A 27507-nucleotide genomic window follows, 5' to 3' on the forward strand; every position below is an offset into this window, starting at 1 on the left:
CGTTCTTAAAACCTGTTAAAACGTGTGCACGAGAAAGGAAATTTACATAAAACCTTCCTTGAGTTCCTGAGGGCCTGGGGACGAGGCTGCGATTTTCAGAAGGACGCATGCATTGTGCTATGGCTGGCTTTATGAAAGACCATATGCGGCTATTTCGGTTTTATTCTGTTATTAATTTTATGGGAAGAAGTTTTTTTAAATTATCTGCGTTGACGTCGGTTGCTAAGAGGTATGTGTGTGGAGAAAAGGAGGTCATAGTGAGTGGGAAACGAAAGAATTTGGATGGCGATGAGATCTTTACGGGTCGACTGTAGGGCAAACGAATCGATCGATTCGAGTCGATTCGAGTCGAATCGTCCACATTTTCTACCCTCCCTCATAGCACTTTAGCCGTCTTTTAACTAAGTGTCTAGCGAATCGACTTCGGGTAAGACGGGTCGACTGTAGGGCAAACGAATCGATCGATTCGAGTCGAATCGTCGACATTTTCTACCCTTACTCATAGCACTTTAGCCGTCTTTTAACTAAGTGTCTAGCGAATCGACTTCCGGTAAGACGGGTCGACTGTAGGGCAAACGAATCGATCGATTCGAGTCGATTCGAGTCGAATCGTCCACATTTTCTGCCCTCCCTCTGATAGCACTTTAGCCGTCTTTTAACTAAGTATCTAGCCAATCGACTTCCGGTAAGACGGGTCGACTGTAGGGCAAACGAATCGATCGATTCGAGTCGAATCGAGTCGAATCGTCGACATTTTCTACCCTCCCTCAAGGCCGGCTTACCCTGTTTTAACTGAGTGTCTAGCCAATCGACTTCCGGTTAGACGGCTCGACTACAAGGGCAAACGAATCGATCGATTCGAGTCGAATCGCCACAATCCTAGACGAATCGAGTCAGATTGGGTGTATTGGACAACCCTCCAAGCCGGCGCGAACAAATTAATTCGAAACTAAATAAATTAGCTGGATTTTAGGAAGGGAAACAGAACGTAACTAAAGGTATCACTATCGTAATTTTTGTTGTTGTTGTTGCCTTGGGTAGGTACATGCGCAGTAATCAAGCATTTAGGGCCTCTTCATATGAGCCCGGTCGACCGGGCTGGCTCAGTTTCCGAGATCTCACCTCGCTGCTCTTTTCTGTACAAAAAATCCATTGTTAATACGGGAAGGTAGGCTGGCCCGGCTACCGAGATCTCGGTTTTGAGGGTTGACAGAAAATCACCACTTGTTCGGGTCGTTAAAGTGCCTTTTCAACTCGTACGACCCATGTGAGTCGTAAAACAACTGTTCCACTGGTCAGATTGACGCAAGTAGCTAAGTAAGTACACTTCCGTGGAATTACATGATGTTGCTTTTAAATTCACAGGGTGGATGTGGAAAAATGAATATGATGTGGGAGACTTAGAAAATATTCAGTATGTTGTTGTATGAAACTCAGAAGGGCCCTAATAATTGGTTGTCGAGTCGTACAAGTGGACACAAGCATTGTAGAGTCGAGAAAGTAAATTGCCGAGTGGCACTAGCTAGCTTGGTGGAGAACGACTTTGTATTGACAACTGCCTCACGTGTAGTATTTAGATTTTAGATGCCAGTAGATTCCCCGCTCAGAAATATAAATTCCAGTCTCGCCCACACTAATCGTTTCGTATACAGTATTTTGCTTAATTGAGGGTTCGTTTCTTTTGGGAGAATCGTAAAACGGATTCGTCAATTCTCAGATTATTCAGATCGCGATGCATCAAAGGCACCGACGAATCCTTGTCCAGAGTGGATGATGCACCACGATCCGAATGATCTGAGATCACAATTCCGTTTTAGGATTCTTCCAAAGAAACGCACCCTTGGTGTACATGTTACTAAGGTTGAAGCCATTACATAAATAAGTACGGTTTAGAAAATGTCGGTACCTAACCCGATGGTTTGGTTTTGCGAGATTGGAATCTTCACTGTGGTTAACGACAAGAGACAGAAATGACCAAGTGACAATATTTATCGTACGTTTCCCGCCCAATGTCTTCAATTTCTCAGAAAAATCGAGTAGTTTGCATTAGCATCAAAGGCCACAATTATTTTTCACTATTCTCATTTACGTAATCATTTTTTTGAGGAAACATAATCGCGAATCCCACAGTTTGTCGTTTGCCCCAAACGCGATTCTAAGCTCGAGCAACTAAAATCTCAAATCTTAAATTTTATTTTAACACGGTAAAAATCCATCACGTTTTGGTACAATATAAAATACCTGTTTTCCATGAATGCGGTGTATCTAACTTAATTAACAAAAAGGATCGTTTAACAATTGCTTGAAATGATTTAGAGATTTCACTTGCCTAAGACTGCAGGGTAGACTATTCCAGAGAGTTGCACCTCTATAGCTAAAGCTCTTTTTTCGGTCGTTGGTTCTTGGTAAACGGACATTTAATTTGTTTGTAGAGTTCCTTAAGACATAGCCTGGCGTACTGCGCTCAGTTAACATAGAAGATAAGTAGTCAGGAAACAGTTCACTAAGAGCTTTGAACACCATTAAAGCTCCTTGAATTTGACGCTGGGCAATCAGGTTTTTTCAACCAAGGTTGTTGTAACAAGTACCCAACGTTAGCATCATAGGAGGAGGAGGTCAAAAGGCAAACAGCACAATTCTGCTGTTTTTGTAATCTTTCAGAAAGTGTTTTGCCTCAATTCGCCCAGACAATACTACAATAATCGAAATGGGGTTGTACCAAGGCATTGTAAGTGTAATGCAGTATTTCTGGCGAAACAACAGGTTTTAATTCGCATTATGGCACCAATGCCGGAGGCAATCTTTTTGGATAGTTTGTCGATTTGAATATGCCATGCCATGTTATCAATGCGAATCCCAAGTGATTTAGTAGTGAAACTTGTTTTATAGGAACATTATCTGTCGAAAATTCAAGGGATTCAGATAACGTACCCAGTTTTTGTCTAGAACCAATTAACATCAACTCTGTTTTCAACCCAAAGATTAAGAAAGCAGATGATACTGACTATGAAAACAAAAATAAGCTTAATGTGGATTCAATTGGAATCTAATACTTAGACCAACTGTATAGTGTCAGTGGTGTGTAATCAAAAGTGGAATCATGGTTTTGGGTATGTGCTTATTTTTTTGTGTGGACTTCAAACGATAAGCTTAATTTAAGCGATATATCTGCTACCATTGTTGCGGACCACCTTTCAACTTCAGCTTTAGTTTCTTACTTATTTATTAGAATCTGTGTTTGTAATTGCTATTACGATGTAACTCTGTTATTGTAATTATTTACAAAAGTATTAGCAAATCTTTTTACATCTTCTGACATCTCCCAACTGAGAAGTCAGCGAATCACTTGTTTATATTGCTACTCAACGTAAGAATGCCTCATTAATTAGTTCTTGGTTGCAAGCAATTTCATGTCGATATTACAGTTTTTAAAAAACTGTTATTCTTACATAGTATTCATTTTTCGGCTTACTTTAAGAATTCAGCATTTTTTTTTTGAGAAAACCAAACAGTTAAGGATTCATGACATCTCTTAGATTTGATCTGTAAACAAAAGTCAAATACTGCCAAAGTAAAAAGTAAAAAGGCCATAACATCTCTGTGACCGTTGTTTGCGTGATAACGGACAGTTCTTCAGGGTCAAAGTACAAATAACAATACTAAAGGCTATTTTTGGAATTTTGTCCTAATTGGAGTTAATTAGCTTTGTCGATAAATCTTGTGTTATTTGAGCCTAATACTTTGCAAAAGTTCTCTGATTTTCTCAGATGGAAGCGGTGCGAGTCCGAGCTTGGAGCTTGAAACTTGGGATGGTGAATGTTTAATAACTTTGTATTAAGGCGGCGAGGTAAAATTATCGAAAACTGAGGTACCAGGGACACATGTGTGCCGTTGAATATTACCTATATTTCGAGGCTATTTTTCCCGCTCTACAAAGATGATTTTAAAGTGTTCGCTTGAATCACAAATTTACTAGATTTGAAAATGTTTAGTAGTGGACAATAAACAAAAGTAGTTGTTCATAGTTTTTATAAAGTTTGACTTCAACTGAAGTTATTTTAATAATTTGACAATGCTTCGTTCTCGCACCTTATTTTGAACTTTCAGTTGGCAGAAAACCGCACTTTGGTCGCATTTTGAAACGTTTGCGAATTTCTCAAAATTAAAAAGTCGCTGGAAATTTTAAATCTGTTTTTTAATATGAATGATTTACCAATTGGCTATTGACTGCGAATTCTCGATCCTCACAGGGAGGGTTGTCCAATACACCCAATCTGACTCGATTCGTCTAGGATTGTGGCGATTCGACTCGAATCGATCGATTCGTTTGCCCTTGTAGTCGAGCCGTCTAACCGGAAGTCGATTGGCTAGACACTCAATTAAAACAGGGTAAGCCGGCCTTGAGGGAGGGTAGAAAATGTCGACGATTCGACTCGAATCGATCGATTCGTTTGCCCTACAGTCGACCCGTCTTACCGGAAGTCGATTGGCTAGATACTTAGTTAAAAGACGGCTAAAGTGCTATCAGAGGGAGGGCAGAAAATGTGGACGATTCGACTCGAATCGACTCGAATCGATCGATTCGTTTGCCCTACAGTCGACCCGTCTTACCGGAAGTCGATTCGCTAGACACTTAGTTAAAAGACGGCTAAAGTGCTATGAGTAAGGGTAGAAAATGTCGACGATTCGACTCGAATCGATCGATTCGTTTGCCCTACAGTCGACCCGTCTTACCCGAAGTCGATTCGCTAGACACTTAGTTAAAAGACGGCTAAAGTGCTATGAGGGAGGGTAGAAAATGTGGACGATTCGACTCGAATCGACTCGAATCGATCGATTCGTTTGCCCTACAGTCGACCCGTAAAGATCTCATCGCCATCCAAATTCTTTCGTTTCCCACTCACTATGACCTCCTTTTCTCCACACACATACCTCTTAGCAACCGACGTCAACGCAGATAATTTAAAAAAACTTCTTCCCATAAAATTAATAACAGAATAAAACCGAAATAGCCGCATATGGTCTTTCATAAAGCCAGCCATAGCACAATGCATGCGTCCTTCTGAAAATCGCAGCCTCGTCCCCAGGCCCTCAGGAACTCAAGGAAGGTTTTATGTAAATTTCCTTTCTCGTGCACACGTTTTAACAGGTTTTAAGAACGAGGAATATTCATGTATATTTCCTTTCTGAGGGAGGTTCATCTATATTCGCTCTCTCTGGGATGTTCATATATATTTCCTTTTTTCGCGCAAACGCTTTAAGAACGAGGAAGGTTGATGTATATTTGCTTTCTCGTGACCACGCTCTTTCTCGCGCAAACGCTTCAAGAACGAGGAAGGTTGATGTATATTTTCTTTCTCGTGTACACGCTCTTTCTCGCGCAAACGCTTTAAGAACAAGCAAGGTTGATGTATATTTCCTTTCTCGTGTCCACGCTCTTTCTCGCGCAAACGCTTTAAGAACAAGCAAGGTTGATGTATATTTCCTTTCTCGTGTACACGCTCTTTCTCGCGCAAACGCTTTAAGAACAAGCAAGGTTGATGTATATTTCCTTTCTCGTGTCCACGCTCTTTCTCGCGCAAACGCTTTAAGAACGAGCAAGGTTGATGTATATTTCCTTTCTCGTGTCCACGCTCTTTCTCGCGCAAACGCTTTAAGAACGAGCAAGGTTGATGTATATTTCCTTTCTCGTGTCCACGCTCTTTCTCGCGCAAACGCTTTAAGAACGAGCAAGGTTGATGTATATTTCCTTTCTCGTGTACACGCTCTTTCTCGCGCAAACGCTTTAAGAACGAGGAAGGTTGATGTATAATTCCTTTCTCGTAGCCCGCAAGCGAATCGACTTCCGATAAGACGGGTCGACTGCAAGGGCAAACGAATCGATCGATTCGAGTCGAATCGTCAACATTTTCAGCCCTCTCTCATAGCCTGCTAGCGAATCGACTTCCGGTAAGACGGGTCGACTGCAAGGGCAAACTATAGCGGCCTTGCGAAGCATTTATTCACGACCTGACTTCCGGTGAGTCGAATCGTCTTCGCTTACTGTCTATTCGACTCAGATTGGGTGTATTGGACATGCTTGCTCACAGGCAGCCACTCTTAATTGATTTCTTCGAGGAAGAACAAACATCAGCCGTAACATCAGCCGTAACTAACCGGTGCCGTGCGGCAGAGACGTCAACATGGATAAAGTTTTGCAACTTAAAGGGGCATTGTCATGGCCATTTCTCTGTATTGTGGTCAAAAGTGTTCAAATGTTTGTCAAAGAACCTTTTCTCTAACATAACATTTCTCTTAGAGCACTGGGAGGAAGTTGTTAAGTGATTTCTCCGTGAAAGAGCAAACTATAATAAACCGTTAGCAATTTATCTAAAGTGCACAGGGCGAACTTAAAAAAATCGGCCATTGTTTCAAGTTGCAACTCATTTCATTGCCATCTATGCCATCCGCGGGGAAAAATAGTTGAAACTAGTTCCTGTGCACTAGTAGGGCACTTGTTAACCAAACTAAACCATTATTTTATGGTTTCTATCGCTACAAATATATAGTTACACTAAAAATAGATAAACGGTCATTAACATAACTCATGATCTCATAGCAGTTTTTCACACTACCTATAATGAACTGGTATGTATGGTCGTTTAACCTTTTGTTTGACGTTTACTGCTAAAAAATAAGGCAATTAAGGTTACTGCCATGTTTCGCGAGTGCCTTCAGGGAAATCTAGCGTACGCGCGCTGCTTTCGATAAAACCACGGAAAACTGTAAAGCTGATAAATTGAAGTTTGCCAAAAAATCGATTTTTTTTTTATTTTGTTGGATACATAAGCGCTCAGAGGCCTGCAAACTCAATACTAGCGACGTGTACTTAACTAAATTACCCACTCTCACGTAAAGGCGCACAACCAAGCAGACTGCACAATATCAATCAAGAGATAATAGGCTAACAAAGTGTGTCAGGCTTTTTCTTTATTCCTATTGGTTTGTGAGAAAACCCATCCTAAAGATGGACAATGGAAAATTTTTGTAGTCACGTCGGATGTAAAACGTCACGGGAAAAATATTTTGAACTTCGTAAAAGCCTGACACACCCTGATGCATTAATATCTGATGACTATTTTGGCCAAATTTCGTTGCAATCTGTCAAATCTACATACCCTATTAATTCATTTGAAGATGGGGAATTCGCGCAAAAACAAAAGCCGTGTTTTCGGCCTTAAAACATTTTCAGAGTTTTCGCACCTCATTAAAATTTTTGTCAACGCGCTCATGCACGCTGCCGGCCAATCAAAAACAAAGAAGCATTCCCATGGGGAGTTCTGTAGATTAAAAAACAATTGGAATTCCTGCGGAAGCAGTTAGTGTTACTGTAATATTGTAAAGCAATTTCTTTATGGGAAAAGTTAAGCCTGGCGCGAGAACCAAAACAAAGAAGAAAACAGCAGATAGACGCAGAACATGAAACTGGCAGCCCCAGCGGAGTTGACACGAGACACGCACTTCTCACCGCTATCAGTACACGAGGCCGCGCTGAGGTTCGCTTTCAACCGGTCAACAACGGCGAAAGTGGCTCGATTGTCGCCGACATCATGTCGATTTCGGACTCCGAACTTATGTTCTACTCTTTACTATCCGATTTCTTGTCCTCGAATTTCTCTGCTGCCGAGGCAGTTATTTTTATCCGGCTTGCCCCGATATCTTTCGACGAGGATGGGTTTGAAAGAAAATCTGACTGATTGTACCAAGAACCCTTGTCGCTCTCCGCCGGCTGAAGTTGTTTGGCTTCGTCAAATGATTTTTCTACCTTCTTTGGCCCCGATTTTTTCTTAAGGATACTTCCCGGGTTCGCGGGTGTCCTTTGGAAAAAAATTCGTACGCGCGCAAGTTTTAATAAACTTCTAACAAACTATATATCATTATAAAGCTTAATAAATGTAGTTTTCTTTAAAAAATATAATTTAGCGATCTTTTCCTTTTTTAAGTGCCAGGAGCCAGTAGAACCACTAATCGACCGATGGTCGTTCCATTGAATTAATCGGTTATCGAACGCTGCGCGAAGAACGAAATCGCTGCACAGTGTTATTCACAAGGCATCAATCAACAAAAAGGTGTCAGGCTTTTTCGAAATTCTGATTGGTTATTTAGATATCCACGTCTAAATTTTAAGTAGCAAAAAATATTTGAGGCGTGTTGCGTAAACAGTCGCCACGGGAAAAATATTTTGAAAATCAAAATTCCCTGACACTTTTTTGTTTGTCATTATTCCTCGAAATTTCACGACAATCCGTCAAAACTACATACCCTATTAATTCGTTCAAGGTCGACATACTCTGCCAAAATTCAAGTGCAAGTTTTTGCTCGATAAAGGTTTGCAAGAAAAACAAGCCTCCACAGGAGATTATGACACCTCATTACATGGCAAGCCAATCGAGCAACAGGACCCCATGGCGTCAACAACAATAGCACAGAATTTCGCGGAAAAAGTATCGCGTTGCAGACACGTTTTAGACTCCGCTGTTGTGATCGAGCGAGATGGGGAAAGTGGCAAAAGGAAAACGTAAAAATCAACCAGGAAAACGGGGAAAAACCCAAGGCTAACGAAACCGAAAGCGCTTCAGCGGAGAGTTTAAGGAGTGAGCTGATATCAGAGATGAAATATATTGGGTAGGCTGTTCGTTTTGACTGCGTGTAATGTAATTTACGCTTCAAGCTAAAGCGATTATTCATTCCTATCAAAGGAAATGCATGTATAATGAAAGAAAATCGAATTTTTACCGTTATTTAGGTACGATGGTGACTTCTTCGTAAGAAATCTTCAAGATAGCGTGGAGCGGAGCAAAAAAGCGAGAGAAAGGGCCACGCAGAACGCGTTATCTCCAGTATTACACGTAGGCTCATGCGCTTCTGGTGAGTTCTATTTAATCGGTCTAATTCTGCTGATTTTATGCCAATGTTTCATTACAAACGCGCAGTAAAACGTTATTTGGTTTTATCTTGCTGCAGAAGAAAGAAATCGGCCCAGAGGATGCAGAATATGATATCTGATATAATCACAGGACGCTTGCAAAGTTACCCTGCAGGACTTTTGCACGGCAATCGACCTCTGTGTACTTGATCCAATAACAGTGGATAAATTTGAAGGCCGCTGCTCCAGTTCTTCGTGATCACCTTCGACAGAACCTTCAACGTCGACTAGAGTTTCTTGGTCGAACCAAGAGCCGTTGTTGCTGTCTGCAAGATCACGTTTTCGATCTTTGCTGAAACCTCCCTTTTTCTTAGGCCCTGGCTTCTTCCGGGATTTTATCCACAGGCTCTTTTCGTTTTTTGATGGCTTTTCCGTGTGGAAAGCGCGAAGAATATAAAATTCGAAGTGAGAAATTTTCTGCAGGCGAGATGTAAACAAAATATGCTTATTTCTGAAATAAGAGCTCCCGAATGAGGCGTTTTGCCGCGAAAATTCCTCTGGGGCGTCTCGCACTAAGAAGATTATGACACCTTTTTTATTTATTTACTTTTATATGAAAATGCGTTTTCCTAAATATCTCGCGCTCTTTTTAAATATTTTTTATTTTTTTTCCCAGTAAATGTTAGATAAAATCCCCAAATTCTATTTGGTCGAAAAAAATGTTTTTTTCACTTTTTCACGCTATCGAACCCAGGAAGTACCCTTAACTTTCACCTAAGGCGACTTTTCTAGTTTCGCTTTCTTCATAACAACCTTTTACGCAATGCTTGAATCCAAAATGGAACGCTGTTTCACAGTAAAATTTTACATACAACGCGGTGATGAACACGGTGTAAACGAAAATATGCAAATTTGCCGGTAATACGAGTTTTGCTGTGTAATATCTCAACACAGTCCCGCATAAATTGGATTATGACACCTTCACTCGCTCACCACTTTTCCTTCAAAACTTTGTTTTTCAGATAGCTACAATGCAGGTCAAAAGTAGTTGGGATACCTGTCCAATAATCATGTATTCCAAGTAAAGTTGGCTTTTTGGGGTCACAATTGGAGCGTACCACCCCCTTCCCCCCCCCCCCCCCCAAACAATGTTGGAAGATGCAGATAAACAGTATTTTTGTTGAAATCTGTGTTGTAGTGACAAATCTCAACATTGCTTGGGGGGGGAGGGGGTGGGGGGAGATTATTTCAGTAGTATCTCGCTAAGTGTCCCAACACTTTTGACCTGCATTGTCTGAAAACTTCATAAGGGAACATTTCAACATTACGTTTGCGCAAGCTGGTCCCAAAACAGATGGAAGACGTTTATTTGTTATGGATAACGACCCGTCGCAAACAAGCAGGTTAGCTAGGGATGCGTTAGAAGAGATAGAGGCTGAATTTCATGAAATCCCTCCGCGTTCACCGGACCTAAATCCTATCGAGAACATATTTCATCTTGTAAAGAGATATTTAGAATCCGAAGCAATATCTAGAAATATCACAAGGGAGTCGTTTGAGGAATTTCAAGCTAGAGTTTTAAGAGCTTTTGATTGTATTTGTACTGAAACTATAGATAACACAATTGCCAGTTTGAACAAAAGGATAGAAGCTATCCTTGCCTCTAAAGGCGGTAGAACCAAATATTAATCACGCAATGCGGAACTGTGAAAACTGAACATGCTTTATTATTTACACTTCAGTATATTCTGTGAATTTCTAAAGCGTGTAAAGTGTAACTTCATTTTCATGCTATCTGAGGAAAATGCTTGTGTAAATTGTAATTGTCACTTTGTAAAACTCGTGACAACGAGAAGTTTATCACATGCGTGACATTTGCATTTTGTTGACGTAAAGAACTAAACATTACTCACTACAATACTCACTTTAAATAGTGGAGATTTATGCAAATTGAAAACGTATTTGACATTAAATGAACACAAATTTAGAAAGTATGTATGTTTTCTTTAGTTTGAAGAAACTATTTCTTTCATTATATGAGTTATTGCGCATTTTCAACTCAGTACTCAGTAAAAGCACAAGAAAAGAAAGCTATTAATTAGCTCTTTACATAAAACATTCAATTTACTGAGTAATGTTGTAAACTCTATTCAGACACGTTCCTTTGGAGCGCATTATACAACAATTGTTTTTATATACTCAACAAGAGTAGCCGGCCATAGTTTATTTTTAAACACTGTTCTTCATTGATGCGAAATGAATGCAAACGTTACTGAGTATTGTGGCGAGCATCATGTCGCCGTCAGTCAGCAATGTAAACATTGCTAGAATTCTCTAGAATGAATCGTGCAAAACAATGTCCACAGGGCGCGATTTCTCGCTGTTCACTCTGTGAAATGGGCTTCCAGAACCGGAAAAAAGACCATCTAATGTCCATCATGTTTGTGTTTGTCTGATCTATTGCACCGGCTCTAATGAAAACAATCGGGGCATCCGATGTAGCAAAAAAAGGCGTGTCGCGCGTTAGTTCAATATCTCTTAAACAAAAGTTCTTTGGTGCGGGTAAATGGATTGTATCGCCCTCTAGCGCCTGGAGAAGATCAGCCCACGCGATTATTGTTGGATTCCACCGAAAGTCATTCGTTATAATGTAAACAACTCTCTGGCTTTCTGAAGCCTCCATTTTCTCATTGAGGACAACACTCTAAAGAGCTTTCAGAGCCGCGCGCTCACAGTATAACACGATTTCTATGTAAACAACAGACCTTGTGGGCAGCGGATGGCATATCCGATTTAATAAACAAAACACCACGTTTTGAACTCTTTGAAAGTGAAATAAAGCTCATCGTTTCTTAAGCGTTACAACAGTGTGAACATGCAAGTGGTTATTTTTTACCCCGACTCACTGATCTGCATGGTATTCATTTGTCTATCTTTTTCCTGATATACACCTGTTGCGCCTTTCCCGTATCCATACTCTAATACGACAATACGAAAAGTGCGGCAATTGAAATTCCTTGTATATTGTTCACAAATATGTTCTTCTTGCTTACCAAACAAGAGTTCTCATCAGAAGCCCCGCTTTTCATCGACCAATAGGCCACAAACCTGATCTCTTTCAAATACTCACTTTCAGACAATGCAGGTCAAAAGTAGTTGGGATACCTGTCCAATATATAATCATGTATTCCAAGTAAAGTTGGCTTTTTGGGGTCACAATTGGAGCGTACCACCCCCTCCCCCCCCCCCCCCCAAACAATGTTGGAAGATGCAGATAAACAGTATTTTTGTTGAAATCTGTGTTGTAGTGTCAAATCTCAACATTGCTTGGGGGGGAGGGGGTGGGGGGAGATTATTTCAGCAGTATCTCGCTAAGTGTCCCAACACTTTTGACCTGCATTGTAGCTTTTTTTTAAGATTTGTAACTGCTGTTTTCACGAAACTTTGCATCCCTTTCTTGTTTCTACAATTATCTAAAAAAGTTTATTTGAGAAAAATTCGACCTTTCTTCCCTATAAGTAACCTTAAAATGCGTGCAGCATGTACATGATATGTAAATTAGCAGTAAAAAAAAAAATCACCAAATGAAGAAAATATGGCGAAGGAGTAATTGTTCACAAGTCCTTAAAAGCCTTATGGATAAGCGAAAAGCTGAAACCTAATCATAATTAAACAGATAACAATCAGATGGTTTATTACTTGCACAGAGCAGACTCGAGGGCGAGCCGAAAACCTCAAAGTTGTCAACGTTTGACGTAGCGGACGTTCGCGCGTATTCATTATAATCTGTAGCATTCCCATACCAAATTCTGGTTTTTGCTGCTTCTCGCACTGAAGATTTTGGCGAGTTCTGCGTGCATTTCAAAATTTTAAATTCCAAGTCATAGCCGAAATTTGGCCAAGCTGCCTATTTTCCGTGTAAATATATTGACGATTATTGCTTCTCTCGAACCTTCTTCGGTTGTAAATGTTAAACAAAAACACTTATCAAGAATTTTACACTGGTTCAGTTGAGGAAAACGCGTGGAGAATGCAGTGTTAATAATTTTTTTTTTTTTTTTGTCTGGGCTTGAAAATTCATTGGGGAGTTCAAGAAGCAACGAGAACGAGAACAAAACAGAAGGCTTTAATGAGAAAAACAAAGGCTAGGCAAGTACGTTATAAATTTCAGTACATTTCTTTGCCGCAGTTTGCCAAACAACAACGTGAAATGACCACATTCAATTTCTGTGGAGATCGTGAGCACATGATGGTAAATGTTTTGTTCTCCGTGTCATTATACAAGTTGAACGAATTGGGATAATCGCGAAGTAGTTCAAGTAACGAGAGCTTAGATTTTGAGAGATTGGCGTTACCGTCGGTTTTCTTAAAAGAACCAACGCTTAATTGTGCGGGCCGTGCACTGGACGTTCCCGAAGGGTGAATTCTATTTTAATGCATGAACGATCGATGCAGTTATGAGTATTAATGATTAACTCAGACGCGAAAGAAAGTCAATTTGAGGCCGCTGTACGCACAGCGAAAATTTGCAAGCCATCGAGCACTGGGAATTGTTTGTTTTCTGAGTTTCTTATATACCCAGTGGAAGATGTCATAGTAAAAATGTTTATATTAATGAGCTGAAGAAAGCATTGGAATCATCAAACATCTCAAAACAGGGATCCAAGGTACTTAATGATGGCCGGTTCGTAGTGAATAAAACAGTTCTTCGAGCCCGAAGGGGGGGGGGGGGGGGGAAGAAAATGTTATCATTATTACTGAGTTGTCTTCCAAATACCCATAATAAACTTAAATTTAATTCGGACAAAACCTTTTAATGATTTCGTATTGTTAGGACAAGAAAACAACTGGACTGAAAGTAAAGATTTCTGAGCTGGAGAAATTACAGTAATTAGCCCATCTGACTGCCGCATCAGGCCTTGGAGAGTGGTTTGACTCCAAGTGAATCTCAATATGCTAACTCGCACAAATAAGATTTGCAGTTCATCTTTATAAAGAACAAAGAACTAGAAAATATCACCACGACCACAGAGTCGCTTGTTGATGCTTTAAACACCATTAATCTAGATTACTATAATAGTCTGTTAAGACCTGGCTAGTACTCATCTTACTAATTTGCATCCGTTGTAGAACACCGCGCTGCCCGGCTTGTGATGGGCTGCTCTCGTCTTATAGTTATATTATCCCCGTCTTAAATTCCATCCATTGGTTACCAGTATTTTATCGCGTTCAGATTCCTTTAACATTTAAGAGCGTGTCCACGATAGGACCAGGCAGGAGGTGATAATACTCAAATCACCAATTTGGCTCAAACTTGGCAGAAAGATTAAGTGTCATGAACATATTCATGACACTTAATATTCCATTTATTATTGAATATTCCACAAAATATTCCATTTACCAGAGTTATGGGTAAAACCTGAAAAATGGCCATTTTGGCACAAATTTATGCATATTAATTAGTCAAACTCAATTGAGTGGTTAGACAAATATAATTGTGATCTGGAAATCAAACCCACTGAATTGTCTTTCTTATTGACCAGGCTTGTAGCACAGTGCGTAATTTCAATCGGTACCTTCGATTTCGTTATCTGCCTGAACCTGAAGTAACAGGCTGTTTAAATCATTTTCACGAGAACCTCAAATTTGGCCTTTTTGTACCCAAATATCTCTAATGGCCAACAACCTAACTATGTAACTTAACTATAAGATTGAAGAGGCATATCATAACCTTCAAAATACGGAATAAATTTTTTGGGCAAATGAATAGTTTGTTTGTATGAAGCAAATATGTATTACCATCTGAACGATTTTTGTCGATTTCATCAAAATTCATGTTGCAAAAAAAAAAAATCTTTCAATCTTCTGACTGAACATGAAAAGACAAGGAATGTTCAGTAAATGTTTTCTAAGAATAACAATGACAAAATTGGCGATATTAGTGGGTTACGATTAGTTTGACCGAGCTATTAAGAGCTAGGTGTCCCCTCTTTTTCATACAAATATTTATCTCCAAAAAAGCTTATCGAAACAGGTAATCTGTTTCAAGTAATTGCACATTAAGCATAGTAAGTGCTAAAATTGGTAGTGGCTGATTCATACATGTCTTCTCAGTGCTTCAGGCTCCATCCTAGCTAGCGTTTTATCTCACAGCCACCATAGAACCCAATTAGCCGGCTTGATCGTATCGTCTGCCTGCCTCGATTATTTCTACAAGCCACCCGTTATTGACATCAACTGATGAAAGATGTGAATATACCGATTTTGTTTCCAAAAGTATGCCAGGAAGTAAGGTAAATAAGCTGTCATATATCCATTTAGAATATAATTGACATCAAAATCTAGCAAGAGTATGTTTTCTTTTGACTTCGCCATTTTGGAAAAGCGTTTGTGAGCCTGCATGCTGTCTGCGGTTGCTAAACACCTGTTATGTTTTGTGTTCGCGTGTCGTTCGCGTGTTCGCGCGTCTTTCGCACAAGTTTTGGATTCGAATTAACAAGCGTGTTAAAATTTTGAACATGCGACCTCGAACACTGAGGCCTCTCAATTGCTCTATAGGCAGAGGAGAATCCACACACTGTGGATTGTCACCAAAATATTCCCTTCTCAAATAATACATCCCTGACCATAGCTTCATGTAAGAGAGATATCAAACTCCATTTTAAAAATCTGAAAGTATCTGGAAAATCCGTTTCGTCAGAACGTGAACTGATACTCCTGAGGACAAGGCACTTTAATGAAGAAGGGGAAGGTATGACAGTTTGCCCAAAGCATCGAGACCTCCTTGGACTGAACTGGCGCCCTTCTCGCTTTTGTTTGCATTCATTGCATGGATCAAGAAAAGGAAAATGCGACAGGGGCGTATCAAAGAAGATTTCTGAGGAAATAATGAAGAGGTGGAAGAAACTTGTTCTGGTAGGATCAGGTAAAGCATAAAGTTAATCTCCTTATCATAATTATATAGGTTCAGTACTGTGCCAAGTAACAATAGCAGCCTTTGCGGCACTCGTTCGACGCAATTGTGCGATGGCTCGGAAATTCTTAGACACATTAGCTAAAAACAGTAGCTCGAAAATATCATCAACATTTCTATGTTAGTGGAGAATTATCGTTCGGATTTTCGTAGTAGTAGTAGTGAAATTCAGCGTGCAGAGAAAGTCATGTCCGATTTTTTTAACTTTCAGGTAGATTTGTGTGAACCGAAAGTCGTTTTTCAAGCTGATCTCACAAAGGGAAATCTTTTGAAAAAAGTATCGAATTACATTTCAGGCCCGAAATGTTTCCTTTGTAGTCTAGTCCACGCAATCTTCAAGTAAAAATGTGAAATATGAAATATGACTTACTCTTGCTTAATAAGAATTATTTCAAAGAAGGTTAGTTGTCTGTGTTATGTTTCATTATTCGATGAACGTACCAAAAAGGTTTTGATCGTCCGGTAAGAAAGCTATTCAGTTGCGTTTGTGGTTTTTGCATTGTCATGTGCATTTCAATAATTTCCACACGGTATGTAATAAACAGTTGATGGAAATTTATTGATAAGGTCCTTTTGCTTTCCCATATATTATCAGATGAAAATTGCGAAAATGAAACTTTTCCCTTTGAAACGTTATCAAAGCTGACAAGCTAGGTGTAAAAATGTTTATTTCGCCAAACATTTGCATAATTTTGTTTACGACTTCGCTAATGCGTGACATGGCACTTTCCGCTTTCGCGTGAAAACTGACAGCCAAACAATTTTTTAGACGACTATTCTACTTGATTTAATTCTTTTGTATGAGAAGCAAAAATATGATGAAAGATGTCAAGTTTTCATGTAGGCAAAAAGTTATGATTAGCAGTGAACTTTTCAGTCAATAAAAGCGCTCCTTTCAGCTGAAGACATTTTTTGGCGGCAAAATGAACGATCAAGTTCTGACGGCGCTGTTGCGGGCAACTTTCCTCTTTGCGTTAGCATGTCTATTGGGAATTTGTTTAGTTTCAAACTAGTTTTTGTCAGAAGATGAGCTGGATTGATTTCAAATTGCAAGATGTATGTTAGTCATCGGCGTGTTGCACGTGTTGAGATTCATACATATACATCACTTGTTTCTTCATGAGACCTTACTTATGTACGTTCTAATGATTACAAAATGTAATGAGACAGAGTAAACCATTCTCACCGAAAATCTTATTCAAGTGATAAGCGTTCGATGTGCGACGCTTGTACTCACGAATCTACGCTCGACGCGATTCATGCTTTACGCCGTACCGTGCGATTTGAAGAGAAGAGAGCTAAACCTTGCATTGTTTTGTTTATTATAAGTAAATTGATTGTTTGGTTTATCCTTCGCATAATTCATTAGGATTTTGTAGACGTTGCCGTCAGCATCAGATGGATAAACAAAGCGGACACGCCCAGGGAAGAAAAAGATTATGGTAGCACTGCAAAATTAGTAATTCCGACAAGGAGATCTATTAAATGAATGATTAATGAACGAACGAACGAATGAATGATCGGTTAGTCAGTCGGTCGGTCGGTCAGTCTGCCACTCTGTCTGACCGACTTATTGAACGAACGACAAAACGACCAAACGGGCAGACGATAGGCTGGACAAATGGAATGGTTGAACTGGTGATGTGGTAGCGTCAAAAGGGAACATTGCCATTGTGACGTCCGGGGCGTCAATGTTTCTGCTACTTAAGGGCCCACCTATTCATTGTCTTCTGTCTTTGCCTCTGGTTTTAAAACCAGCAACGTTGCGAGCACAAACAAGGCAACTAACTGCCAAAGTCACAATCTCCGTGGTTTTATTTTTTTATCATCCTTTTTCTTGTTAGTCTTGAGCATTCGGTTTTGAATGATTTGAGACTGATAGCATATAGGGGCGTAGGTACAAAACTGTGTTGGGCCACCTTTTATGTTGAACATCAACAAGCTGAAATAGCTTTCAGTTTTCTTGTTACGTCCTCTAACCCTTCTAGGCTTATCGTGTTTTCGTTAAGCGGAGGAAATATGATAAAGTTTTTTGAATTGTATTAAAAAGACAATGCTTTAGCTCGTGGCCCTCTCAACAGCGACTAACTTGTGCCATAGCCGCTGACCGCGAAGCAGGCTCATAACTTGTCAACCAAGATGGCGGATATAAACAGCGAATCGTCTCCTGTCAAGCTTAGATGTCAGTTATGTAGTTATTTACCTTAATTTCTGTTTATTTTTGGAAACAAAAGCGGTATATTCTGATAATTTTAATCAGTTGATGGTAATGGTGGATCCGTGTTGAAAAAGTCGAAGCAGATAGACGATACGATCGAGCCGGCTCATTGGATTCGACGATGGCTTGATACAAAATGGTAGCTAGGGTGGAGTCTAATGCACTGAGAAGACATGTATGTATCAGCCACTAGCATTTTTAGTTCTTACTATGCGTTAGTGGCAATTGTTTGAAAGCGTTTACCTCTTTAGAAGGGCTTTCTTGGAGGCAAATATTTGTATGAAAAGAGGGGAAACCTAGCTGTTAATAGCTTGGTCAAACTTGAATCCTTACCCACTTATATCGCCAAATTTTGTCATTGTTATTGTCAGAACATACTTTATTAAACATTACGTGTCTCTTCATGTTCAGTCAAAAAATATATATATATATATATATTTTTTTTGCAACATGAATTTTGATGAAATCGACAAAAATCGTTCAGGTGGTAATGCATATTTGCTTCATACAAACAAACTATTCATTTGCCCAAAAATTTTATTCCTTATTTTGAAGGTTATGATATGCCTCTTCAATCGTATAGATAAGTTACATAGTTAGGTTGTTGGCCATTAGAGATATTTGGGTACAAAAAAGCCGAATTTGAGGCTCTCGTGAAAATGTCTAAAACAGCCTGTTACTTCAGGTTCAGGCAAATAACGAAATCGAAGGTACCGATTGAAATTAAGCACTGTGCTACAAGCCTGGTCAGTGGGAAAGACAATTCAGTGGGTTTGATTTCCAGATCACAATTATATTTGTCTAACCACTCAATTGAGTTTGACTAATTAATATGCATAAATTTGTGCCAAAATGGCCATTTTTCAGGTTTTACCCATAACTCTGGTAAAATGGAATATTTTGACATGTTGTTTTAACACATGAATATGTTTATGACACTCAATCGTTCTGCTAAGTTTGAGCCAAATCGGTGATTTGAGTATTATCACCTCCTGCCTGGTCCTGCCTGCTTGTATCATGGACAGACACTTAAATGCCTACATGGCCTAGGACGAAAATGTTTAACGGATTTGCTGTCTGTTGCAAAACAGGCTAAAAACAGTCTCCGTAGAAGCAGTAGTAGCATGTTTCGGTAGCTGATCGAACATTTCATTCTTCTTCACCTAAGATTTGTAATGGTCTATCATGTTAGCATTAGAGAGCTCAAAACATAGTATAGCTTTTGGTTAATTTGTAGAATTTTCATAGTTCGAAAATTAGATTTCTCTTAACCGTATATTAGGTACTTTTTGAAAAAAAAAAGTTGAGTTATGTAAAACGTGCATAAAAATATCCAAATGTAACGTGGATTATTAATAATAATAATTCGAAAAGTCCAACTGCTACAACTTTTTACTTCGAAACAAAGGAGATCAACTTACAAACGTAGAAGGTCATTCCCTGGTCCGACCAAGGCGCCTGGCTGTATATTAGAGAGCATATTGGTGGAGATCACCCTACAAAATATAATCAAACATATCTTTATGTCGCGACATTTGCCTGTTAAACCAGCTAAACGTGAGCTCTGTGATTAATTACTGTGGTAAGTCCCACACAACCGAGGATATACAGCCACACAACTGTGTTGGATGAATCAGACACGGGTGTGACAGGTTCATTAAGGCTAAAACTTACAACACTGCAATAAATGTAAACGGTTTAACTTAGCTAACAAACGTGGGGCGAAAAACAACGCCACTAATATTGACTCATTGGCTGGCGAAATGGGAGGAAGCGGGCAAAAACTTGTCTCTGATGGCAAGAGAAGGAAGGACGCTTCTAACAAGGAATCTTGACTATAAACCTAGTCAGAACTGCCCTAAAACCACATTGATTAGACTTTACGCAATCTTGGTACCTAGCACCGATGACCTCAACCGGTTATCAAGCGGGCATCACGTCGTGGCATAAATAACATTATGGGTTCCATAATATTTGCTTTTAAAGCAATAGAACTACAGTAACGAACAATTATCCAAGAACAGATAAGGGGGGTAGCTGTGTTCTAGGCGCAAATCCTGTTGGAAGCACAACAATAGACCTCGGTATTCTTTGAAGATGCAACCAAAGGCGAACCCTCTGTTTCTTCTCCGGATGCGCTAATAGCTCATTAGCATGAATCCCAAAACGTGCGCGGCATGTTTATACCCAGAGGATCCCCATGCAATAAAGATAGAGGCGTAAAGGGGGCAGATATGTGGGAAGGGACTTAAATTCCGTTTCTCAGGTCAAACAGTTCTCGCCAACTTGGCCCACGGGCTCGTCAGCTAAGTATCAGACGGTATTCCACGTGATTTCGGGGGATAATTCTTCAATATGCGTAAAGCCGTTTGTCGGAGAGAAAGTGACGAAATAAAGATAGATCGTGTCCAACTTTTCTGCAATAAGCTGTGTTTTTGTCAATGTGTTGAATAATGAAACAGTTATCCTGCTCAGTCTAGAGGAATATCCCCTGATTTTAGCCAACGCAGTCTACGTTGTCGCCGGCTAAGTATCGGCCGATATGACACGCGATTTCGTAGCATAATTGTTAGTTGTAGGCAGGATGATGTAGTAAACTTACAGACGTGTCAAGTTTTTCATTGCTTGGAATGTTCCACTCTGGATGTACTTTAATCTGCAGTCAGAAAGATCCCTAAAACATTGTATGAAGTGAGAAATTACGAAAATCCCTGGATTGCAAGTAACAGTCATTTTAAGGTTACCCGATACCTTCAGAGGTGTCTCGCGTTTAAGCGATGTAGCGCGTCCAGTTTAAACTGTAGATACCTAAATCCCTATATCAAATTATAGCTTATAGAGCTGACTATCAAACCATACCAAGAATTTTGAAATAAACTAAATTGTCGCATTTTTCACGACCTCTAATTGCGAGCGTCCGAATCACCTTTTTAAAGCTACAAGTAAAAGGGAATTTTGCTTTTTGCTAATTTAATTTGCTCCTCAGTTTCCGGACCCAAAGCGCTAAAAAAACGTGTCTGCGTTTTGCCATATTTAATCGCAGTGAAAAGTTATAGAGCATTTTCGAAATAGGATGAAAAAAAACGTGGAGTAATCGTACAAAAATCGCTCTAAGAGAAAAAAAATATTTCGAAAGAAAAAATTCGCAGACACGTTTTTGTTATTTATATGTTAAACTAGCTACTGTCCAAATTTGAAGGCAAACGAACAAATTCCTTTTGAGTTTTAGCTCTTTGAAGTGGCTCCTCCAAGTGAAAAAAATTTATTCGAAAAAATAGCGCTAAAAATTCGGCAATTCATTTTATTTCAAAATTCTTGGTTAAGTTGGATAGCCAGCTCTATAAGCTTTAATTTGATATAAGGGTTCAGGTATCTACAGTTTAAAGCGGACGTGCTACGTTGCTTGGACGCGAGACACCTCTGAAGACACCTCTGAAGGTACCGGGTAACCTTGATGTCGTTTATCAACAAAGTTAGCGATGCATACGTGGCATATAATTTTAGCAGCATTATTTCATAGTTATCATCAGTAAACAAGCGTGTTGTTACGCCTGATATTTTTTGTGGAAGCCATCCTATATTCATTTATTTTATTTATTTATTTATTTATTTACTTATTATTATTGTTATTATTATTATTATTTTGTGGCGGGGGGAGAGGAATGGTCAAAAAGAAAAAACACAAAAAAGAAACAATAATAGTAATAGTAACATAATAGTAGAAATAATAATAATAATAATAATAATAATAATAATAATAACAGTAATCATAATTGTAAGAAATAAATCATAATCATAACAACCCCTAATAATCATTAGTAATCAAACTCCTAAACTTGGGCGTCTGCGTGGGAGGCTACAACCAGGAGTGATTTTAAGGCCAGGATTGCACGACAACTAAGGTAAGGGACGTTTGTTTATTCGACAAGCAACATTACGAGCAGCCTTCCCTCAAAGTTACTTGCCGAACTCTCAATCATACTTTTCCATATTCCATGCACATTACTCCAAGTTCAGGGCCTGGAGCATTACGAATTTAGCAAAATGACTGACAACACTTTAAAGCTGAAAGTGCAGAAAAAAATTGTACAGGAAAGAAGTGTAAGAAACCTCGTCGAAAAAAGGTGGCAAAATTGGGATGATTCACTTGTGCTCCTTCAATTTCGAACTGAGACATTTTTACCTGGACAATTTCAACAAGCGCTTTTCATGTTAGTAGCAACCACACACAAGGTAATGTATCACCGTATACTACGCACCGTTCATATTTTGTGCATAAATTCTAAATTAAATTATATACTGTTTCTGATTAGTGCAACTGTGTAACGAGGCAGTTGTTTCGCATGTTTTAATTAGCTGAAGTTTGTGGTAGTTTTTCACCTCAAAATTTGTTCCCTTTTTCGTGACACAGACCAGCAAGTACAATCAAGAGAGGATGAGCTAAGAGAACACATCCCCGTGCCCCATGATAGTTTTTTTTTTTCAATCTATTTTAAGCTTCGCGCTATGTTTTAGTTCCCATGGAGGATCATATCTTGATCATATGTAATAAAGGTCATTGCGAAGACTTTTCTCGCCTGGTGGTGTCGTGTCTAGATCGAAAATGCAACAGGTCTAGTGAATTAACCGAGACGAGAACGTGAAAGCGAAGGTGGAATGTGTTTTTAATATACTTCTGAACTTACATCATGTTTGACTGTATATTTTGAGCTGTGTTAAAATCTTAACAAGGTTTTGATATTCATATACATTTTGTTATTGTTTAGAGCCCGTGATCGTTCAAGAAGCTGGGGACTGTTCTGTGCGGGTGAATAATTGAAATTGGTTACTGTAGCATGTTTGAAAATTCATAATTTTGCTCCACTTTACGATAGACTCATCGCGCAGAATGCCTGGACATCATGAATAATTCATAGCCACTGAAGCGGCAAATTCGAATGCGATCGCGCTTTGAAGAGCAGTAAATTAGAGAAGAATGGGCCGAAACTAGGCAACTAGGCTTCACAAAATTCACTTTCCTGAGTCTCAGAAATGATAATCTCAAGGTTCACGCACGGCTTCTGGAAAATCAAGGATTAGTCTACAATTTGCACTGAAAAAGAATGAAATTGAGAAAGTAGAAGTTTTATGTTTTTCCACTTGAATATACAGTAAATTTTGCAAATTTTCGTTAGACAGTCATTTTGGAGAACTATTTTGGGAAAACTAACATACCTACTAGACTTTCACGCACGGCAAATGGCAGACGAGTCTTCCCTTGAAAAGAATCCGTTTTAATTTCGAAAATTGGTCACGAGGAACCTTTATGTTCTTCAGTTTGAAAATTGTTGGTCGTAGTTTTATTTGAAAATGGCGCGTTCAGAGCTGGCGAGCTATTGTTTTCAGCCCAGACATGAATAACAATACATGCCAAATGAAACAATGCCTATTGTTGAAAACCACTCTGCATGAAAAAAATATTCTTAACTACCGCTTATTTTAAAATTGCCATATGCAATAGCTGTTTTACTCACGATCTACGGTCAAAACAAAGATGACGGCGTGCGCGACCAATAAATACAATAGTGATCAAGAGCTCTTTTCAGAGCTCTTCGAAAACCTGCTCCGTCCGTTAATACTTCACATCGTGCCGCCATACGTTAATGTTATAAGCTCTACTTACGATTTTCAACTGAACGGAGAAGGTATATGGAAATCATTGTGGAGGGACGTTTGCGGGAAACCGGCCAATTTGTTCGACCATCCTTTCCTTCGCCTACAAATTAGAGGAATGTGGTCGCGAGCGCGAATGTTCCAGTTAAAGCTTCTCTTTTTTCGCAACAAAGAAAAGGCACGCGTGCGCGAGTTTTTTCGAGCATAAGCTACTCAAGATTCAGGCGCGACAAGTATATGTTCGAATGCCTGCGAAGGCGCCACATTTGTTGCCGTGGGTTTGGCTGAAGAAACGACTTGCCCTTTTCACAATTAGTATAAAGCAGACCAAACGGCCTTTCAAAAAATTCGATCTGTTATACTATTGAACGTTAATGCACTTGCTGCCGGTGCGCACTTATTCAGCCATACTGCAAAGGTGCGATATTAAGAAACAATAGAATGAACAATAGCTTATGTGGCCATTGTCTTTAAGCTCCGACCTGACAAGTTAATGAGCTAAGCGGTATTCCCTGCGGAGCACGGCGCGCGTAGATTTGGACCAATGACAGTCACTCAGTTTACGCTTCACTGCTAATATTACTGATCTATAACTTTTGCCGTACAGTAAGTAAATGTCCCCAAAACAATAGGCATTCTGCGCGATGAATCTAATTCTTGCGTCAATGGAAAGCTAAATCAATATACTATACAATTATCGAATCAAAAAGGCGGTAGTGAAATGATTTCTACACGAAAAAACGATACGTATTTTTCAGTCCGGTGCACAACACAACAATGTCCGCCTACCCCAAAGTGTATATTAACATATAGATAACAAATAACAAATAACAAATAACTCGGGAACCATTTATTGTAAAAATAAAACTAAAACACCACCTTAAAGCTTAAACAATGTTTTTTTTGATAAATTCATTTTGATCTGATACCATGAATTTCGCGTCATTTTAAGAGCGAGATGCCATGTATAATTTTAGCGTGTATCCTGGGCGCAATGAATTTACGCATACATGAAGTTGTAAAATTCATAACTTCTCCGATAATAATCGAAAACTTCTAATTTTTTATACCAATTGAAAACTAAAGAACTGTACAAAAAAATGTGATGGTATATTTTTTCCTAAAAAACAATATCTAATTATGATATCGAAAGTTTAGTCCGCTCGATTTTACAACCATAAAAATTTGCGCGCGAATTGAGTTCCGAGCAGAACAGTTGTAAGACATGTTTTTCGCTTCACGGGAATTGAAATTAATTACCGTGACATGTTTGAAAATTCATAACTTTGCTCTGGTTTACGCTGGAAAGGAAATGTTTGCATCATTTGAAAGCTAAATATATACAATATACAATTATTTAATCCTTGCAAGCATAGAGAAATTATTTCGTCAAAAGAAAATTATGCGTATTTTGGATTCCGGCACAGTACACAGCTATATCTGCATTCCGTAAAGCGTCAACAAAATTTTCCAAATTCATAATTTGAGCAAAACGTATCGTATATTTCTAGTTTACGGGCGCAAATGAAAACTATAGAGTTTTTCTATTTGACTATGATTTCAATAATGGTCCTCTCATTATTTGCTTGTGTAAAAATTCAGTGCTTTTAATCCTGTGCTGCGTCATCTTGATTTCACACGCAGTAGAATTCAAACAGCAAATTCAAATAAACATGCCTCACGCAATATTTATCATACAGACATTAGAAAGGTATCTTTTTAAAGCCTATCTTGCGTAAATTTCGAAGGGATACAGGCAGCTTTAACAGCCAGCAGTGAAAGAGAGAAGCGTTTCTCTCGACTTTGGAAACTTTTTTGAGATTCATCGACGAACGTGACTCCCGCCTTTTGTCGCATTCGGGACGGACCATTAGATTAAATATATACATGCATTTTTTTAAACCCACTTATCTGCTACAATTATGTTTTTCCTTCTGCGTGAATGTTGTTTTACGTACCACCGCTTGCAGGACTTTTTTAGACAAGTTTCCCGTGCAGGAATTGTTTTTGGGAACTGCCACCCCCTCTCCGTTTTTTTTGTTTTATAATGGTCCATGCCTTAGAACAGCAAAGCCACCAAAACCATAAACTTTAAATACATCATTACAACTAACCAATCAGGTGTTTTTCTAAAAATAGCTACATAGTATGACCACGCGCTAAATTTAGATTGAAAAAAACTTTGCTTGGAAGAGACCCATGTATGAAAGGTGTGTTTTATTACCTCATCCTCTCTTGGTACAAAATTGGCAATCATTACATGCTTTTTGGTGGTTTAATATCACATGACAACTAAGATAGATCGTTATGCATTGTTAAACTCTTTTGTTTTTGACAATTAAAACCTAAACTGCACACTGCAAAAAAAATTTCAACATCAATGGCTTACAAAAACTTCATTTTTTCAAATCCAAGGAAAAGGTCAGCTGTTAGTTTAGGTCCAATCGGATTTCGGGATACATCTCTGTAAAGAAGTGGTAATTATAAGTTAGTATGATAATAAATGACATTAAGTAAAAATGAATGATAACAACAAAGTGATATTACGATTGATTCTTACATAAAACTGCACAAAGGATTCTTACATCTACTGTATAAAAATCTATAAAAAAAAATTATCAATCAATCGATCAATCAATCAATAAATTAATCAATGAACGCATGCATGTATAGAAGGCCTTAAACAAGCATTTCCGCTATAAAAGGGCAAGCTCCTCCTTCATTTCACACCTTCGTGGGTGTGAGATGCAAATTTAGACGCTGCTCAGTCAAGGCAATTTGTTGAATCAGGAGTCCTCTGAAAAATATGCCTCAAAATATGATAATATTACAAAAGCAATGTAATATATCAAGTTCTAATATGTTTATCAAGCGTTATTCTGAAAACTAAGCCAATTTTGTCGGTAAAAGCCGAAAAAGAAGACACATGTTGTTTGTCAATTGTTTATGCTCTGATGCTAGATTGACAACTGAAGGTGAGAATGCTCTGGCCAGGCCCTTTTTATACTGGAACTTCCTGTTTAAATAGCAACAATTATATTACTGGATTAACCGCATGACTGCAAAGAACATGGATTTTTCCTGTTTTCATTCCTAATATCAATACAAATGCAATAAACCATATCATACTTACAAGTAGTTCACCAGTCTCGACTTCGAGAGGATTACCTTTAAGTCATCCAACGAGAGCATGTTGGCACTTATTGTTCTGAAAAAAAAAAAATCAAAGCTGAAACAGACACCTCTCTGTTGGACAATAACTTTTTTCTAGACAATCGGATAGTCAAGTCACTGTAGTCACTCTAGGCCTGGCGGCCTGCATAATGCAATACGACAGTAATAATAATAATCTGTTCCCACTAAAATAAACGCATCAAGGCATTTTTAAGTAGAATGCCAGGTACCACGTTTCAGAATATGAACAAGAATTTGTTTCTTAAATGAATTATATTTTTGGAGAAACCTTTAAGTTATTTTAACTTTAATAGTGAATTGGATTGTCATTTTATTATCTTTAAAATTGGCAAAGAACTCCTTAATAACAGTTTTATTTTAAGCAACTTAATGAGGCGTGTCTATGCTTGGGACGAGATTAACCAGAACATGATTAGTCTTAGTACAATGAACCATAACTCACATTCTTTTCATTCGCTCCGGAAGATAAAATCCTCCTTTTATGGTGTTTTCATCAAGATTTCTATAAGAGGCAAATGCCTATAGTAAGATTCGAGAGCTGACGCACTCGTACTTTTTTAATGG

General features: G+C 38.8%; 1 protein-coding gene across 1 annotated transcript in view; it reads right to left on the bottom strand.

The window, feature by feature from the left end:
* The window catches only part of LOC146451822 (uncharacterized), a 137997-nt gene that overhangs the window by 75633 nt on the left and 34857 nt on the right, over positions 1-27507 (bottom strand). Inside the window, exons 4-8 of the mRNA XM_085098578.1 lie at positions 27386-27445; positions 26882-26956; positions 26138-26212; positions 20699-20770; positions 19518-19592 (exon numbers count right to left, since the gene is read on the bottom strand). Coding sequence (XP_084954704.1) covers positions 19518-19592; positions 20699-20770; positions 26138-26212; positions 26882-26956; positions 27386-27445 — 357 coding nt within the window. The remainder of the gene's footprint in view (positions 1-19517; positions 19593-20698; positions 20771-26137; positions 26213-26881; positions 26957-27385; positions 27446-27507) is intronic.

The sequence above is a fragment of the Pavona decussata genome, unplaced genomic scaffold, assembly GCF_977016875.1.
Source record: "Pavona decussata unplaced genomic scaffold, jaPavDecu1.1 SCAFFOLD_383, whole genome shotgun sequence".
Taxonomy (NCBI): Eukaryota; Metazoa; Cnidaria; class Anthozoa; order Scleractinia; family Agariciidae; genus Pavona; species Pavona decussata.